The sequence below is a fragment of the Salvelinus namaycush genome, chromosome 36, assembly GCF_016432855.1.
Source record: "Salvelinus namaycush isolate Seneca chromosome 36, SaNama_1.0, whole genome shotgun sequence".
NCBI classification, from domain to species: domain Eukaryota; kingdom Metazoa; phylum Chordata; class Actinopteri; order Salmoniformes; family Salmonidae; genus Salvelinus; species Salvelinus namaycush.
In genome coordinates, this window is record NC_052342.1 from 22,208,753 (window position 1) to 22,225,767 (window position 17,015).

Here is a 17,015-nt window from a genome sequence, read left to right on the forward strand (position 1 = left end):
GAACCACCACAGTGTCTGAATTGATTATGGGACTGCATCCTCTTCAATGCAAATACGTTCTCTGTATCTTTACCATTTAAGGTCCTACGTTCACAGTTCTCATACACCTAGGGTTGTTTCATACTCTATCAGACCTGCGTTCAAACGTTATTTGAAATCTTTCAAATACTTTGAGCATTTGTTCTTCCCTGCCTGGAGTGTCAGATGGGTGGGATTTGCAGTTTTAAGACTGTTCTATTAGGTTATTAAGCCAGGCAAGCTCAATCAAGCACAGATAAAGTAGTGGAACCCATGTCTGTATCCTACACCACCACAAACTATTCAACATTGCTGCTGATACAAGTTAGTAACACTTCTACCTCAGTGTTTTGAAAGCAATAACCTTTGACCTTTCTGTCCCTTGCAGATCACCGCCATGGCCCACAACCAAACCATCCCCCAAATCATCCCTCCATCCCTCACAAAACCCTCCTTGTCCCTTTCTCCGTTCTCCTCCACTACGCCCCCCTCCCTGTTCCTTTCCGCCTCCAACCACATCCTTAACACCACCACGTCTGTTTTCGCGGCGAACCAAAGCATTGTGGGTAATACCACCTCCACAACAGTAGGGGCGCTCATCCTGGGTCTGGTGTTTCTCCTTGGTGTCCCCGGCAACCTCTTCATCATCTGGAGTATCCTGGCCCGCGCCCGCCGCCGCTCCGTCACCACCCTCCTCATCCTCAATCTGGCAGTGGCCGATGGCTCGCTCATAGCGCTCACGCCGTTCTTCGTCGTGTACCTTGTGAAGAAGACATGGATTTTTGGCGATATCATGTGCAAGGTGGAGGCTCTTCTGTCTGTTGATTGCCGCGTTCCAGGCTGACTACACTGTAGACAACTGCCAGATCTCACAACGCCTGTATAGGTGTTTAACATATCTGCTTACCACATCGTATGAAATAGCAATCTGATGCCCGACTGCGCAGTCGATGACGTAGCACGCAACCATTGGTTGATGCAACGCAACGACTGCAATGTAGTCGGCCTGGAATGCAACCAATATGTTCCAATGATGTTATTTTCTGCCCAGGTGTTTGAAAACACCATTGACACTTGACATGCAATGAGTACATTTTCATTGAATCCTTATCCTTTTGAAATGACAAGAGAAAGCTGCTCTCTTCTTGTCTGGATCAGATACTCTTCTACCTGTGCCTGGCCAACATGTACGCCTCCATCCAACTGATCATGCTGATGAGCCTGCACAGGCTGGTGGCCGTGGTGTGGCCGCGGCGCGTTGCTGCCCTCGCTGGCCGGAAGGCAGTACTGCGGGGGGTGCTGGTACTGTGGATCCTGGTGCTGGTCGCATCCATCCCCGCGTTGCTGTTCAGACACAAACTGACGGCCACGTACCCCAACGGGAGGAGCCGTATGGTGTGTGAGTCATTTCACAAGCAGCAGAGTCAAGTGAGTGACACTTACTTCCTTATTTACCAACTGAATTCATTCCTTACTTTGCTAATTATCTTCACTCCTGGAGTGACTGACGGGAGGGGGAAAGAACAACCAATCAAACAGTGAATGTATTTCAGGTGAGGGAACAAAAAAGTAGGGACTTTACATGAGAGCTTTCTGTTACCTTAGTTACCTGTTTATTCACATTCTTATCTGTAGTCAGATCATCCTTAAACACATTGCAAGGTACGGAGTTCACAGTACATTGATTTTGTATACAGTCAGGCCCATAAATATTTGGACGTTTACCAAGTTGTTATTATTTTAGCTGTCTACCACAGCATATTGGAGTTGAAGTTAAATAATGAATAGGAGTGGGCAGGGCAGACATTCAGCTTTAATGTGAGGGTATTTACATCCAACTTGGGTGAACGGTGTAGGAACTACAGCTCTTTTTATATGTGGTCCCCGTCCCTTTTTAAGGGACCAAAAGTAATTGGACAATTGGCTGCTCAACTTTTCCATGGCCAGGTGTGTGTTATTCCCTCATTAGTTAATTCACAAGTAAGCAGATAAAAGGTCTAGAGTTGATTTCAAGTGTGGCATTTGAATTTGAAATCTGTTGCTGTTAACCCTCAATATGAAGTCCAAAGAGCTGTCACTGCCATCATTAAGCTGATAAATCTAAACAAACCCACCAGAGAGATATCAGAAACATTATGTGTGGCCAAGTCAACTATTTGGTACATTAAAAAGAAAGAACACACTGCTGAGCTCAGGAACACCAAAAGGCCAGAAAGACCACATAAAACAACTGTGGTGGATGACAGAATAAGTATTTCCCTGGTGAAGAAAAAGCCCTTCACAACAGTTGGCCAGATCATTAACACCCTCCAGGAAGTAGGCGTACAGGTACAGGAAGTATCTGTGTCAAAGTCAACAATCAAGAGAAGACTTCACCAGAGTAAATACAGAGGGTTTACCACAAGATGTAAACCATTGGTAAACCTCAAATACATGAAGACCAGATTAGAGTTTACAAAAAAACCACTAAAAAAGCCTATACAGTTCTGGAACAACATCCTATTGACAGATGAGACAAATATCAACTTGTACCATAATTCAGATTCAGCCAAATGCTTCAAAACTCATTGGACGGCGCTTCACAGTGCAGATGGACAATGACCCGACGCATACTGCGAAAGCAACGCAATACTTTTTTAAGGCAAAACAAGTGGAATGTTCTGCAATGGCCGAGTCAATCACCTGACCTGAATCCAATTGAGCATGCATTTCACTTGCTGAAGGCAAAACGCCCCAAGAACAAGCAGGAAGTGAAGACAGCTGCAGTAAAGGCCTGGCAGAGCATCACCAGGGAAGAAACCCAGCACCTGGTGATGTCTAGGGGTTCCAGAATTCAGGAAGTCATTGACTGCAAAGGATTTGCAACCACGTATTAAATCTCACTATTTAATTTATGATTATCTTAGTTTGTCCAATTACTTTTGAGCCCCACTTACACTTAAAGCACATGTTGATAGTTTCCTTTCCAATCCATTGTGGTGGCGTACAGAGACAAAATGATGCAAATTTTGTCACTGTCCAAATACTCATGGACCTGACTGTATATAGTGTCATTAACGCTAACCGATCAAGGTGATCTCTATGCTGAAACAGTACACGTCCCATTCTCTCAGCGCAGGTGGTGCTCCAGTACACGTTGGAGACTGTGCTGGGATTTGTAGTTCCTTACGCGTTGATTGTAGGCAGCTACATCTGCATCCTGCGGAGGATCAGACAAACCAGGTCCACTGCTGTTTTACTATCTTCATTTTATTTCTGCCTTCATTTCATATTTGTCGATGTATTGTTTTTATTTTCTCACTTTATACTATTAGTTATTATTTATTCAAGCCAGTGAAGTTGGGTGAAATCCTATTGTATTTGTTGGCTATCATTATTATTATTTTGTGAAAAATGTGGAGAATTAAAAAAAAAATCCTGTTTGATGGTAAGGCCCAGGAGGGGAATACTTTTCATGGTGGTAAAGAACCAAGGGCCACACACTCGCATGCAATGCCATGCCAATTGGCCACATGGTAACGCTATAACAAGTGATTGAGAAAGCAAACTTTTGAAAGGCCATTCCCCTCACCCCGTGTGATCTAGAGTCCTGAAATCCAGTACATTTGCATCAAGGACCATTAAGGTCTGTCATGATTGATTTTCCACGATTTGGAATTCAGGGAAAAATACTTAAAACTCTGTATAAAAGAAGTTTGATTTGATTTGACCAGGTTCATCCTAGCCATCGTGGTCACTTTTGGAATCTTCTGGCTGCCCTACCATGTCATCAACATTGTGCAGGTAGTGTGTGTGTGCGTACATGTGTGGGGTGTTTTGTGTGTGTGTATGTCTGAGTTATAGCCAGGGCCTCACACTCCTTAACGGGGCTGAAACAGTAGGTCCCGCTGTAACTGGGCTGTCTGTTGTGATGAAATATGTCCTTACAGGTTGCCGCAGCACTTTCTCCTCAAGATTCAGCTATAAAAGCAAGGTAGGCTTTCTGAAAAGTGTTTCCTAAATTACTGTTTCATAAGATCCTCACCTCATCACCTGTATCATTTGTAGTGTATTGTTATCAAATCCCAAACTACATTTTAATAAAAAACAATGAACAACCATTTTTTGCTGTTTTCATATCCACCCTTCCTCCAGACTGGACCCTATCTGGCAGTCCTGCCGTGCAGTCACATCTGCACTGGCTTTCATCAGCAGCTGTGCCAACCCGGTCCTCTACACCTTCGCCGGCAAGTCCTATATCCGGCGGGAAGGCTTTGCCTTCATGGCCCGTCTGTTCGAGGGCACTGCGCTGGACTCTGGGACCAGGAAGAACCGACAGAACAGCCAGAACAGCCGAGAGAGAGACAGGGATGCAGAGGGGTTTGGGCTGAAAGAAAAGGAAGGAGAGCTAGAATCCACGACCAGCGCCAATGTTGTGAGCCCCATCTGTGTGAAACCTGTGAAAAATGGCAAATAGTGACCCTCTGGGCTGGTAGTTGGACGCTATGGTGGTGGAAACTATTTTGATGGGAAAACACTGCCTAAGACTGGTTTCCTGCAGTTCGCTCGGTGGCCACTAGATGTAAGTACAAGTCATGGTTCCTAATGGGTCATGACTGACTTACTGGCTGAACCATAGCTCTGTTTTTAGAGGTGGTGCTTCAAGCTCAGCAGGTGAGGGGGGTGAATTTTATAAATGATCTTACCGGTATGTCTTGTCTGTCTGACTGACTGTCTCTCTTTCTATGTGTGTGTGTGTGTGTGTGTGTGTGTGTGTGTGTGTGTGTGTGTGTGTGTGTGTGTGTGTGTGTGTGTGTCTGTGGTATACTGCTGTAAGTACAGTAAAAAGAGCACTGTAATATTTTCATACTTTTTTTGCTTCATATATTTTCTCAAAAGCATTTAAGACATGTTGCCATGTTGGACCAGAGCAAGAAAATAAAATACAATTTTCTCAGATTAGATTTGGCTGCCATCCATTGATTAGGAAACTCTTAAAGGGAGAAGAAGACAACTCACAGAAGAGTCATGACTGGCTGGCAGGCAATAGCATGCAGGTCCTTCACGGTCTGTCCAGTCATTTCTTTACCTTCAGGCCATTCTTTTCCCTCTTTCTCCTCCCCCTCTCATTCTCCTGGAACCTTTCTCCTCTCTTTTACCTCTTCATCCAGCTCCCCAACTCCTTCGTTCTCCTCTTTCTCTCTCCCGCTCCCATCATGCTGGTCTCCTGCCGGGCGTGTGACCCCCCCCCCCCTCTGAGCCTGCCATGGCGTAGAGCAGAGGGTTGACAGCACTGTTGAGATAAGCTAAAGCTGTGACCACCGCTCTGGCCCTCAGACAGAACCCCTTGCAACCCTGGGAATGATCCGGAGAAACCGGTCCCCACTTGAAACAAGGAAATCATACGTTTCATTTTTACCTTGAATAATGACAATAAAACATTTGTGGGAACTTTGAGGAAATACAGTGGATTTTTATATGAATGTGATTTTTTCAGTCTCACTCTTATACAGTGTGGTATTAGCTCTGGGTAATTATGGCATAGTAACCATTGCTCATGTGCAGCACATTGACAACGTGGTATTGAGCCCAAAATAGGGCAAAGGTCACCACTATCAGGGCCAGGATGCGGTTGGTCTTCCTGTACTGTGGTGACAGCGGCTGTGGCCGGATACTAAGGTATGAGCAGATTACCATGATGCTGAAGGGGACCAGGAACGCAGCGACCGTCTCTAGGGAATAATGAAACACCGGGTAGAATGGATGAGACAAGAAACAATTGGATTTGATTTACTTCATTATTAAAGTGTCTTGCATCTTCAGGATTCCCAGCCCACTTACGTTTTAGTAAGTGTCTTCAATGAATGTAATTACATATTGTATCTAGCTAAATTGCAGTACTTGTCTGTTACAATTAATTGCATTAAGAACAATGTTTGACTGATTGATTATACTGTGTAGAAGCTATATCCATATCTATTTAGAATACTTGTGGATATAGAATCAACACAAAACCTGCAACATATTTTATGGAAAACTGAGAACACAATATGAGAACATGTGCTGTACTAAAATCACTAAAACTGCAAGATGAAGGAATATTTTATGTCTGGTGGGCGGACGCGCTTGGACATGAAGGGCCAATCCCCACGCAGGTGTCGATCGACGCTCATCAGGGTGACCAACAGGAGGCTGAGGTACATGAAAGATGCTGCAGACGTAGTGCAGGAGCTTACACGCGCCCTCTCCCAACTCCCAGACGTTGCCCGTGAAGAACTGGCGAATGAAGAAAGGAGCGGTGAGCAGGCCGATCGTGTCGGTGGCCGCCAACTGGAGGAAGAGGATGGAGGTGATGGAACGTTGTTGCAGGCAGAACAGGATGGTCCACACCACTAGGAGGTTCCCATGGAGACCCATGGCCATAGCAACCAGAAGAAAGGAGATGCCAATAGAATAAGGATGGGTTTGAAGCGGATTAATTGGTGGAGAAGTAGGTGATGGTGGTATTTCATGATGTGGCTTCCGTCCTGAGAGAGAGAGAGAAAGACAGAGACAGGAAAGGGGAGACAGAGAAAGATGGAGACAGAAAGGAAAGGGGACAGACAGACAGACAGACAGACAGACAGACAGACAGACAGACAGACAGACAGACAGACAGACAGACAGACAGACAGACAGACAGACGAAAGAGGAGACAGACGAAAGAGGAGACAGACAGACAGACAGACAGGTAATCTTCAAGTGATTTTGAAATGATTTGTCGTTGAGTGGGAGGAAGTTGTTTGAGACATGATGTTGAGACACATAACTGCCCTTTACAACACACCTCACGGAAAATCACAAGGACATTACCCAACACATCAGAGACAAAAACATGTTTTGGCATTCGAAAACACAAGAAATCATTCATAAAAATAACAAATACCTAATCTCTTTAGCGTCCCATTAATGTGTACTAGTATGCCTATTTGGCGTCCTCATCATGTTGTTACCTGTATTCGCACAGTTCCACTGTAACACACACTCAGAGCTAACTGGCCACTGCTTGAACTGATCTGATGAGTAACAGAGCTATCACCAGTCGGGCCCAAAGAGAGCAAGCAGTAAGACAAACAGACTAGACAGACTTGGGTGAATGCAGTCAGATATGAAGAGAGTTAGGGTGGACGCAGTCATATATAGAGAGAGTTAGGGTGGATGAATTAATATATAAAGAGAGTTAGGGTGGATGAATTAATATATAGAGAGAGTTAGGGTGGATGCAGTCATATATAGAGAGAGTTAGGGTGGATTAAGTAATATATAGAGAGAGTTAGGGTGGATGCAGTAATATATAGAGAGAGTTAAGGTGGATGCAGTCATATATAGAGAGAGTTAGGGTGGATGAAGTAATATATAGAGAGAGTTAAGGTGGATGCAGTCATATATAGAGAGAGTTAGGGTGGTAGGGTGGATGCAGTCATATATAGAGAGAGTTAGGGTGGATGAAGTAATATAGAGAGAGTTTGGTGGATGTGTAATGGTAGGAAGTACACAGTCAAATTTGATGATCACAGACTTCCTTCCTGACTTGTGGTGATAGCATGTATTTTGTGTTTTCAGACTGACAGAAGGGGAACAAGAAAGAGGAGAGAAAAAGGACTGAGTCCTGTGTAGACGGCCGGACGGACAAGAGGTCAGTCAGACAGGCGGACAGACATACAGTCAGATAAATAGACAGACAGGCAGACAGACAAAATAGCTAACAAAATCACTTCTTGTGGATTTAAGAAGATCAAGGTTAAAAGGAGAATAAATCCATCTCATAAAGGTCAGTGATGTGAAGTATAAAGCTATTTTTAAGTGATACTAACATTGTATACACTAGCTGGAATGAAATGTTTTGGAGAGGATGTGTTACTGTCCCTTGTTTGTAAATATAATGTTGCATGAGTGATTATGGGATTACTTGTACATGTATGTATGACTATATGACTGTGTGTGTGTGTGTGTGTGTGTGTGTGTGTGTGTGTGTGTGTGTGTGTGTGTGTGTGTGTGTGTGTGTGTGTGTGTGTGTGTGTGTGGGGTGGGGGGGTACAGTATGACTTTGCTTGTCCAAGATAAGTACATGATCTTTGCATGTCTATTAGTGCCTAATGGAATTACAGCCACAGGGACCCAGTTGGCCTTTGTTCTATCTTCTACCCCCTTCCTTCTAAAGAGTTTTCCTCCACCACAGCTTCTGCTTGGTCTTTGGGGTTTAGGCCAGGTTACCATAAAGCACTTGTGACAACTGTATGTTGATGTAAAAAAGGGATTGATGAATACATTTGATTGAATGATAGATTCTCTTCTCAGAGATGATGTGATATCCTCATCTCATACTGTGTGTCTCTCATCTCTCTGTGTGCTTCCCATTGTTATATCTCATACTGTGTGTCTCTCATCTCTCTGTGTGCTTCCCATTGTTATATCTCATACTGTGTGTCTCTCATCTCTCTGTGTGCTTCCCATTGTTATATCTCATACTGTGTGTCTCTCATCTCTCTGTGTGCTTCCCATTGTTATATCTCATACTGTGTGTATCTCATCTCTCTGTGTGCTTCCCATTGTTATATCTCATACTGTGTGTTCTAATTATATTCCTATCCTATCCTACAGTGGATTATCCCAAAGGTCCAGAACACCAGATTCTTCAGTTCCCTTCGAAAATGGCGTCAGACCTCTCCATCTCCACCGCTTCCCCCCAGCTCCCCTCCACCCCTTCTCGTGTCTCCTTCACCCTTCCTCTCTCCATCTCACACCAGATCAGTATCTCCATTCTGGTCCTGGCCTTTGTCTTTGGTTTCCCAGGCAACCTGTTCGTGGTGTGGTCAGTGCTGTGCCGCGTGAGGCATCGCTCTGTCACGTGCCTGCTCGTCTTAAACCTGGCCGTGGCCGACGCCCTGGTGCTGCTAAGCGCCCCGCTCTTCCTGCACTTCCTGGCAGGCAGGCGAGGCTGGGAGTTCGGGGCGATGGCCTGTAAGACGGTACACTACCTGTGCTGCGTCAACATGAACGTCTCCATCTACCTGATCTGCTTGATGAGCATGGATCGCTGGCTGGCCGTGGTGAGGCCCTTCCTGTCACAGAGGATGAGGACCAAGAAAACCCTGATGGCTGTTCTGCTGGGTATCTGGGTGCTGGCATTCGTCTTAGCTCTGCCCATGCCCTTCTATCGCAGGTGGGGCTGTGTGTGTGTGTGTGTCTGTGTGTGTGTGTGTCTGTGTGTGTCTGTGTCTGTGTGTGTGTGTTTGTTTTATGAGATTCACACTGATTGAAGTGGGTTTAACAAGTGACATTAATAAGGAATCATAGCTTTCACCTGGATTCACCTGGTCAGTCTATGTCATGGAAAGAGCAGGTGTTCCTAGTGTTTGTATACTCAGTGTATGGTATATATAAGTATATTACAAAGTATAACACGTGTGTGTGCTGTCTATTCTGTAAAAGAAGAACTGAAATTGAGTCCAAACGTTTACAGGATGTTGATGCAACATACTGTAAGTTTCAGTGGAGGCTGCTGATGGGAGGACAGCTCGTAATAATGGCTGGACTGGCAGATAATGGCTGGAATGGCAGATAATGGCTGGACTGGAATGGTATCAAACACATGAAAACCATGTATTTGGTACCATTCCATTCACTCAATTTCAGACATTATTATTAGCTGTCCTCCCCTCTGCAGCCTACAATGATAAGTATGTCTGTGTGCATTTGTTCTCTGACCACCATGTGACTGGTGTGGTTACAGAGGCAAGAGAGGCGAGAAAGAGAGAGAGGCGAGAAAGAGAGAGAGGCGAGAAAGAGAGAGAGACAGAGAGAGAGAGAGAGAGAGAGAGAGACAGACAGACAGACAGAGAGAGAGAGCGAGAGCGAGCGAGAGAGATCAAATTCAAATACTCTCACACTAACAAAAAATGTCCTAGGTTTACATAGTCTCTAAGAATCTAAGACTTTGGCATTCCTTTCAGCCTTGCCCAACAGTCTGTATTGTTGTGTCTGTATGAATAAGTGTGTACATGTTCATGAGAGTGATTTGAACAAGCCTGATCTATAAATGTCAAAAGATTTTCTAAACAACTACAGTGGGGCAAAAAAGTATTTAGTCAGCCACCAATTGTGCAAGTTCTCCCACTTAAAAAGATGAGAGAGGCCTGTATTTTTCATCATAGCTACACTTCAACTATGACAGACAAAATGAGAAAAAAAATCCAGAAAATCACATTGTAGGATTTTTTATGAATTTATTTGCAAATTATGGTGGAAAATAAGTATTTGGTCACCTACAAACAAGCAAGATTTCTGGCTCTCACAGACCTGTAACTTCTTCTTTAAGAGACTCCTCTGTCCTCCACTCGTTGCCTGTATTAATGGCACCTGTTTGAACTTGTTATCAGTATAAAAGATACCTGTCCACAACCTCAAACAGTCACACTCCAAACTCCACTATGGCCAAGACCAAAGAGCTGTCAAAGGACACCAGAAACAAAATTGTAGACCTGCACCAGGCTGGGAAGACTGAATCTGCAATAGGTAAGCAGCTTGGTTTGAAGAAATCAACTGTGGGAGCAATTATTAGGAAATGGAAGACATACAAGACCACTGATAATCTCCCTCGATCTGGGGCGCCACGCAAGATCTCACCCCGTGGGGTCAAAATGATCACAAGAACGGTGAGCAAAAATCCCAGAACCACACGGGGGGACCTAGTAAATGACCTGCAGAGAGCTGGGACCAAAGTAACAAAGCCTACCATCAGTAACACACTACGCCGCCAGGGACTCAAATCCTGCAGTGCGAGACGTGTCCCCCTGCTTAAGCCAGTACATGTCCAGGCCCGTCTGAAGTTTGCTAGAGAGCATTTGGATGATCCAGAAGAAGATTGGGAGAATGTCATATGGTCAGATGAAACCAAAATAGAAGTTTTTGGTTAAAACTCAACTCGTCGTGTTTGGAGGACAAAGAATGCTGAGTTGCATCCAAAGAACACCATACCTACTGTGAAGCATGGGGGTGGAAACATCATGCTTTGGGGCTGTTTTTCTGCAAAGGGACCAGGACGACTGATCCGTGTAAAGGACAGAATGAATGGGGCCATGTATCGTGAGATTTTGAGTGAAAACCTCCTTCCATCAGCAAGGGCATTGAAGATGAAACGTGGCTGGGTCTTTCAGCATGACAATGATCCCAAACACACCGCCCGGGCACCGAAGGAGTGGCTTCGTAAGAAGCATTTCAAGGTCCTGGAGTGGCCTAGCCAGTTTCCAGATCTCAACCCCATAGAAAATCTTTGGAGGGAGTTGAAAGTCCGTGTTGCCCAGCAACAGCCCCAAAACATCACTGCTCTAGAGGAGATCTGCATGGAGGAATGGGCCAAAATACCAGCAACAGTGTGTGAAAACCTTGTGAAGACTTACAGAAAACGTTTGACCTCTGTCCTTGCCAACAAAGGGTATATAACAAAGCATTGAGATAAACTTTTGTTATTGACCAAATACTTATTTTCCACCATAATTTGCAAATAAATTCATTAAAAATCCTACAATGTGATTTTCTGGATTTCTTTTTCTAATTTTGTCTGTCATAGTTGAAGTGTACCTATGATGAAAATTACAGGCCTCTCTCATCTTTTTAAGTGGGAGAACTTGCACAATTGGTGGCTGACTAAATACTTTTTTGCCCCACTGTATATCATTATTGAATACAAATCCTAAACTTTTCTGTGTTAATCTGTTTCAATGGTTGTGTTCCCGGTCATCTTTTTTGTGGTTCCTGTAAAACAGTTTCCATATAACCTGCCCAGCACAAGTACAATGAAAACGACCTGGAACGCTCCCATTGTCTCAATCAAACAATCCCTCTATCCCCCCCCCCTCTCCTACTCTCCCTCTTGCTCTCCCTCTATCCCTCTCTCCCTCTTGCTCTCCCTCTCTCTCTCTCTCTCTCGCTCTCTCTCTCTCTCTCTCCCCCCCCCCCTCTCTCTCTCTCTCTCTCTCTCTCTCTCTCTCTCTCTCTCTCTCTCTCTCTCTCTCTCTCTCTCACTCTCTCTCCCTCTATCCCTCTCTCTCTCTCTCTCTCTCTACCCAGTAACCTGAAGCCCTTCCTTCATAAGAACATCTCCATGAGCATCTGCATGCCGTACCACTGGGGTAGTGTGGGTCACCAGGTGTTCCAGTACCTATTCGAGACCGTCCTGGGCTTCTTCCTTCCCTTCACCTTCATCATCGTCTGCTACACCTCCGTCATCTGCCGGCTACGCAGCGCCATGTTCCAGCGCAAGGGACGAGGAAACCGTCTCATCCTCCTCATCATCGGCGCCTTCGCTCTCTTCTGGCTGCCCTACCACCTGGTCAACATCTTACAGGTACGTCAGTTCCTCAATGTATTTGAAAGGTGCTATGTGTTATGTAGCAGTTCATTGTGTTGTACAGGTAGAATAATAATAATACGAATAATATATATAATAATAATAATAGGTGTAATAATAATAATAATAATAATAATAGGTAGAATACTAGGTATAATAGTAATAGGTAGAATAATAATAATGGTAGAATAATAGGTAGAATAATAATAGTAATAGGTAGAATAATAATAATGGTAGAATAATAGGTAGAATAATAATAGTAATAGGTAGAATAATAATAGTAATAGGTAGAATAATAATAGTAATAGGTAGAATAATAATAGTAATAGGTAGAATAATAATAGTAATAGGTAGAATAATAGGTAGAAGCCCTATCAGTCTCTCTGATGTTTATCTATCTCCTCTCAACTCTTCACCTCATTCTCTTTACATTTTTTCCTCCTCTTTCTCTCTCTCTCTCTCTCTCTCTCTCTCTCTCTCTCTCTCTCTCTCACCTCTTTCTCTGTCTCTCTCTTTCTCTCACTGTCTTTCTCCTTGCCTCTCTTTCTCTCTCTCTCTTTCTCTTTCGTTCCCTCTCTAACGCCCAACACACTCTCTCTCTCTCTCCCCCTCCTCCCTTCTCTCTCTCACAGGTGATTGGTCTGCTGGCTGGCAACGCCACTCTCACCAATGCTGCTCAATCGGCCCGTCCCAACGTCACGGCGTTCGCCTTCCTGAGCAGCAGTGTGAACCCTGTGCTGTACGTGTTCGCCGGCAGCTCCCACATCCGCCAGGCCGGCCTCAGCTTCATGGCCAAGCTGTTCGAGGGCACCAACTCCGAGGGAGGTACCTCCGCCTCCTTCTCCCGCAGCACGAGGTCCAGCCGGAGTGGTTCCACAGCCCCAGACGAGAGCTCCGCCCTGCGCTCGCTGACACTCAAGCTGGGGTGGTTGGGGAAGGACAAGGATGGGGGTGGGGATAGTGGAGTGGAACTGCGTGGAGTTGAGGTCAAGGTTAACTCCAAGCAGGAGCTCAAGACTTTGACATCCATTGATCAGTCAGAGTAGTGTTTATTCATTTTTTTTTTTTTTTGCGGCCTACTGTATTACTCCTAGATTATTATTCGTATTGAATGTATTTCATGAACAGATTTGTGATATATGTACTTCATAGGAAGTGTGTCTGTGAGGTTGCCTTCATGCAATTTCTGAATTAAAATATTATACCATTAGTTAATAAAGTTTTCACATGTTGACAAATCGAGTCAGATTAGCGATTTCTTCAAGGAAGGAACGGTTCTAGACACTGACATGCGAGGTCTAGCCAAATGACGTCAGTGACTGGAGCGGTGTTTGGAAACTCACATTTCCATGATGACCTCACTAATGCAATTGCGGTTAATTATTAGAAAATGTTCCGGGTAGGTGATGCAATGGAGACCAGTAGCCGATTTTAGTTGCACCATTATTCAGATTTGTGATATATGTGCTTCATAGGAAGTGTGTCTGTGAGGTTGCCTTCATGCAATTTCTGAAATAAAATATTGTACCATTAGTTAATAAAGTTTTCACATGTTGACAAATCGAGTCAGATTAGCGATTTCTTCAAGGAAGGAACGGTTCTAGACACTGACGTCAGAGACTAGAGCGGTGTTTGGAAACTCACATTTACATGACGACCTCACTAATGTAATTGTGGTTAACTATTAGAAAATGTTCCGGGTAGACGGTTTAAGTTGCACCATTATTCAAATACTTTAAACACACACAAAGCATTACATTCAGTGACTTCTAGTTAACCTAACATAGTGTGACAAACAACAATTTGGTGGAATTGGATAACTTTTTGCTATCAACGGTGTCATAAAACGGGCAGTGAAACACCCCCACATACTGTAGTAAGATAATGAAACAGATTTGATCTTATGCCTCTGTCGACACCCTAACAATATCTGTGTGCTAGAGTTCGTGACCCTAACTGCAAGGCAAGACCACCTGTACCACAGGAGATAACTATTTCTAATAGTTTTTTCCATCTATGTAACATTGCAAAAATCAGACATTTTCTGTCCAAAAATTATGCAAAAAAATTAATCCATGCTTTTGTTACTTCTAGGTTAGACTACTGCAATGCTCTACTTTCCGGCTACCCGGATAAAGCACTAAATAAACTTCAGTTAGTGCTAAATACGGCTGCTAGAATCCTGACTAGAACTAAGAAATTTGATCATATTACTCCAGTGCTAGCTTCCCTACACTGGCTTCCTGTTAAGGCAAGGGCTGATTTCAAAGTTTTACTGTTAACCTATAAAGCGTTACATGGGCTTGCTCCTACCTATCTTTCCGAGTTGGTCCTGCCGTACATACCTACACGTACGCTACGGTCACAAGACGCAGGCCTCCTAATTGTCTCCATTTTTATGGAATGGTCTGCCTACCCATGTGAGAGACGCAGACTCGGTCTCAACCTTTAAGTCTTTACTGAAGACTTATCTCTTCAGTAGGTCATAAGATTGAGTGTAGTCTGGCCCAGGAGTGTGAAGGTGAACGGAAAGGCTCTGGAGCAACGAACCGCCCTTGCTGTCTCTGCCTGGCCGGTTCCCCTCTCTCCACTGGGATTCTCTGCCTCTAACCCTATTACAGGGGCTGAGTCACTGGCTTACTGGTGCTCTTTCATGCCGTCCCTAGGAGGGGTGCGTCACTTGAGTGGGTTGAGTTACTGACGTGATCTTCCTGTCTGGGTTGGCGCCCCCCCTTGGTTTGTGCTGTGGTGGAGATCTTTGTGGGCTATACTCGGCCTTGTCTCAGGATGGTAAGTTGGTGGTTGAAGTTATCCCTCTAGTGGTGTGGGGGCTGTGCTTTGGCAAAGTGGGTGGGGTTATATCCTTCCTGTTTGGCCCTGTCCGGGGGTATCATCGGATGGGGCCACAGTGTCTCCTGACCCCTCCTGTCTCAGCCTCCAGTATTTATGCTGCAGTAGTTTATGTGTCGGGGGGCTAGGGTCAGTTGGTTATATCTGGAGTACTTCTCCTGTCTTATCCGGTGTCCTGTGTGAATTTAAGTATGCTCTCTCTAATTCTCTCCTTCTCTCTTTCTTTCTCTCTCTCGGAGGACCTGAGCCCTAGGACCATGCGTCAGGACTACCGGGCATGATGACTCCTTGCTGTCCCCAGTCCACCTGGCCTTGCTGCTGTTCCAGTTTCAACTGTTCTGCCTGTGGCTATGGAACCCTGACCTGTCCACCGGACGTGCTACCTTTCCCAGACCTGCTGTTTTCAACTCTCTAGAGACCGCAGGAGCGGTAGAGATACTCTTAATGATCGGCTATGAAAAGCCAACTGACATTTACTCCTGATTACTATTTGTGAACATTTATGAACATTTGAACATCTTGGCCATGTTCTGTTATAATCTCCACCCGGCACAGCCAGAAGAGGACTGGCCACCCCTCATAGCCTGGTTCCTCTCTAGGTTTCTTCCTAGGTTTTGGCCTTTCTAGGGAGTTTTTCCTAGCCACCGTGCTTCTACACCTGCATTGCTTGCTGTTTGGGGTTTTAGGCTGGGTTTCTGTACAGCACTTTGAGATATCAGCTGATGTAAGAAGGGCTATATAAATACATTTGATTTGATGAGTAGGAAAAACAGGTTTATGCAGAGTGTAAGCATCCTGCTCCGCTAGCCATTCATTCACTTGAGCAGCGCCTAACCTGCTACCTGTTTCTTTGGCTATATCTCTCTGTAGCCGCTCCTAACCCCCATAAGACCCTGGGTTAGAGGGGGTATAATAAATGTTTTTCAACATCTGCTCCGCAATCCTTCTTGCCTGTCTGATGTACAATAACATTAATGAGCCCCTTTCAAATAACGAGAACATTTCATTTTCATTTTTGCATTTTTATTTTTGCAAACATTAAGTATTACGTATACAGACACGTCAGCATATGTAGCAGGATATTAGTACCCGTTTTCTCAATGACCCATGCATGCAACACCTTGTATACTTGGTTTATATTTACAGGCTTGTAACGCTGAATTTTTAAAACACATACATCTGTTATATAAGTATATAAACAACAAATATGATACCTGTTACAATTAAACGGTGTTTCAAACAAATAAACTCAAATCTTAGACAAGGATGTTTCTAGTTCTTCAGAATCATCCACAAGACGGGATACCAGTTGTGTCCATTGTAGAGTCTCCCCCGTATGTCTTACATGATTTGCTCCATTTTTAGCACACGCTCTGCATTAGCCCATGTATTGTGGGTTGTGTAGAACGATACATTGTTCACTTTATTTCCAATAATTTGCTGCATAACATTTGTAAGTTCTCTCACAATAAAACACGTATTTATTCTCTCTAACATCGTATGCAAATAGTTACCCATTGCTTTATATCTAAATACAAAATATATATTGTTACACGTTCTCTTGGGGTTTATTGAGCCAGAAAGTCACCACATCAGCCACCAAAGCTTCCTTGTATTTGTTGTCGTCCACCAGTGTGTGCCGGATTTCTTTGAGTTTCTCGTGGATGTAGATCACCTCCTTCAGTTCATGTAGGAAAGCCTCGGTTACACCGTAAACTCTGGGAATAGACGGCACAAGACCCATAGACTCCAGGTCTCTGACCATCGATGGTATAAAGCG

At 44.3% G+C, this 17,015-nt stretch overlaps 2 protein-coding genes across 2 annotated transcripts; both read left to right on the forward strand.

Moving 5' to 3' along the window:
* The first annotated feature begins 415 nt into the window (after positions 1–415).
* Positions 416–4,474, forward strand: LOC120030480 (leukotriene B4 receptor 2-like). Its single transcript, XM_038975892.1, has 6 exons — positions 416–820; positions 1,177–1,446; positions 3,137–3,264; positions 3,729–3,801; positions 3,948–3,991; positions 4,153–4,474. The coding sequence occupies exons 1-6, from the start codon at positions 416–418 to the stop codon at positions 4,472–4,474; spliced, it is 1,242 nt and encodes a 413-aa protein (XP_038831820.1).
* A 3,061-nt stretch (positions 4,475–7,535) lies between these two features.
* On the forward strand, positions 7,536–13,937 carry LOC120030460 (leukotriene B4 receptor 1-like). Its single transcript, XM_038975875.1, has 4 exons — positions 7,536–7,807; positions 8,638–9,199; positions 12,106–12,382; positions 13,018–13,937. Exons 2-4 carry the CDS (start codon positions 8,688–8,690, stop codon positions 13,429–13,431), a joined length of 1,203 nt encoding a protein of 400 aa, XP_038831803.1. The 5' UTR covers positions 7,536–7,807; positions 8,638–8,687; the 3' UTR covers positions 13,432–13,937.
* The last annotated feature ends 3,078 nt before the right edge of the window (positions 13,938–17,015 follow it).

Coding starts and splice junctions, on each gene's coding strand:
- LOC120030480 (XM_038975892.1), top strand. CDS start 416: ATGGCCCACAACCAAACCATCCCCCAAATCATCCCTCCATCCCTCACA. Junction 1,447..3,136: donor TTCACAAGCAGCAGAGTCAA/GTGAGTGACACT, acceptor CTCTCAGCGCAG/GTGGTGCTCCAGTACACGTT. Junction 3,265..3,728: donor ACTGCTGTTTTACTATCTTC/ATTTTATTTCTG, acceptor ATTTGATTTGAC/CAGGTTCATCCTAGCCATCG.
- LOC120030460 (XM_038975875.1), top strand. CDS start 8,688: ATGGCGTCAGACCTCTCCATCTCCACCGCTTCCCCCCAGCTCCCCTCC. Junction 9,200..12,105: donor CCCATGCCCTTCTATCGCAG/GTGGGGCTGTGT, acceptor CTCTCTACCCAG/TAACCTGAAGCCCTTCCTTC. Junction 12,383..13,017: donor ACCTGGTCAACATCTTACAG/GTACGTCAGTTC, acceptor TCTCTCTCACAG/GTGATTGGTCTGCTGGCTGG.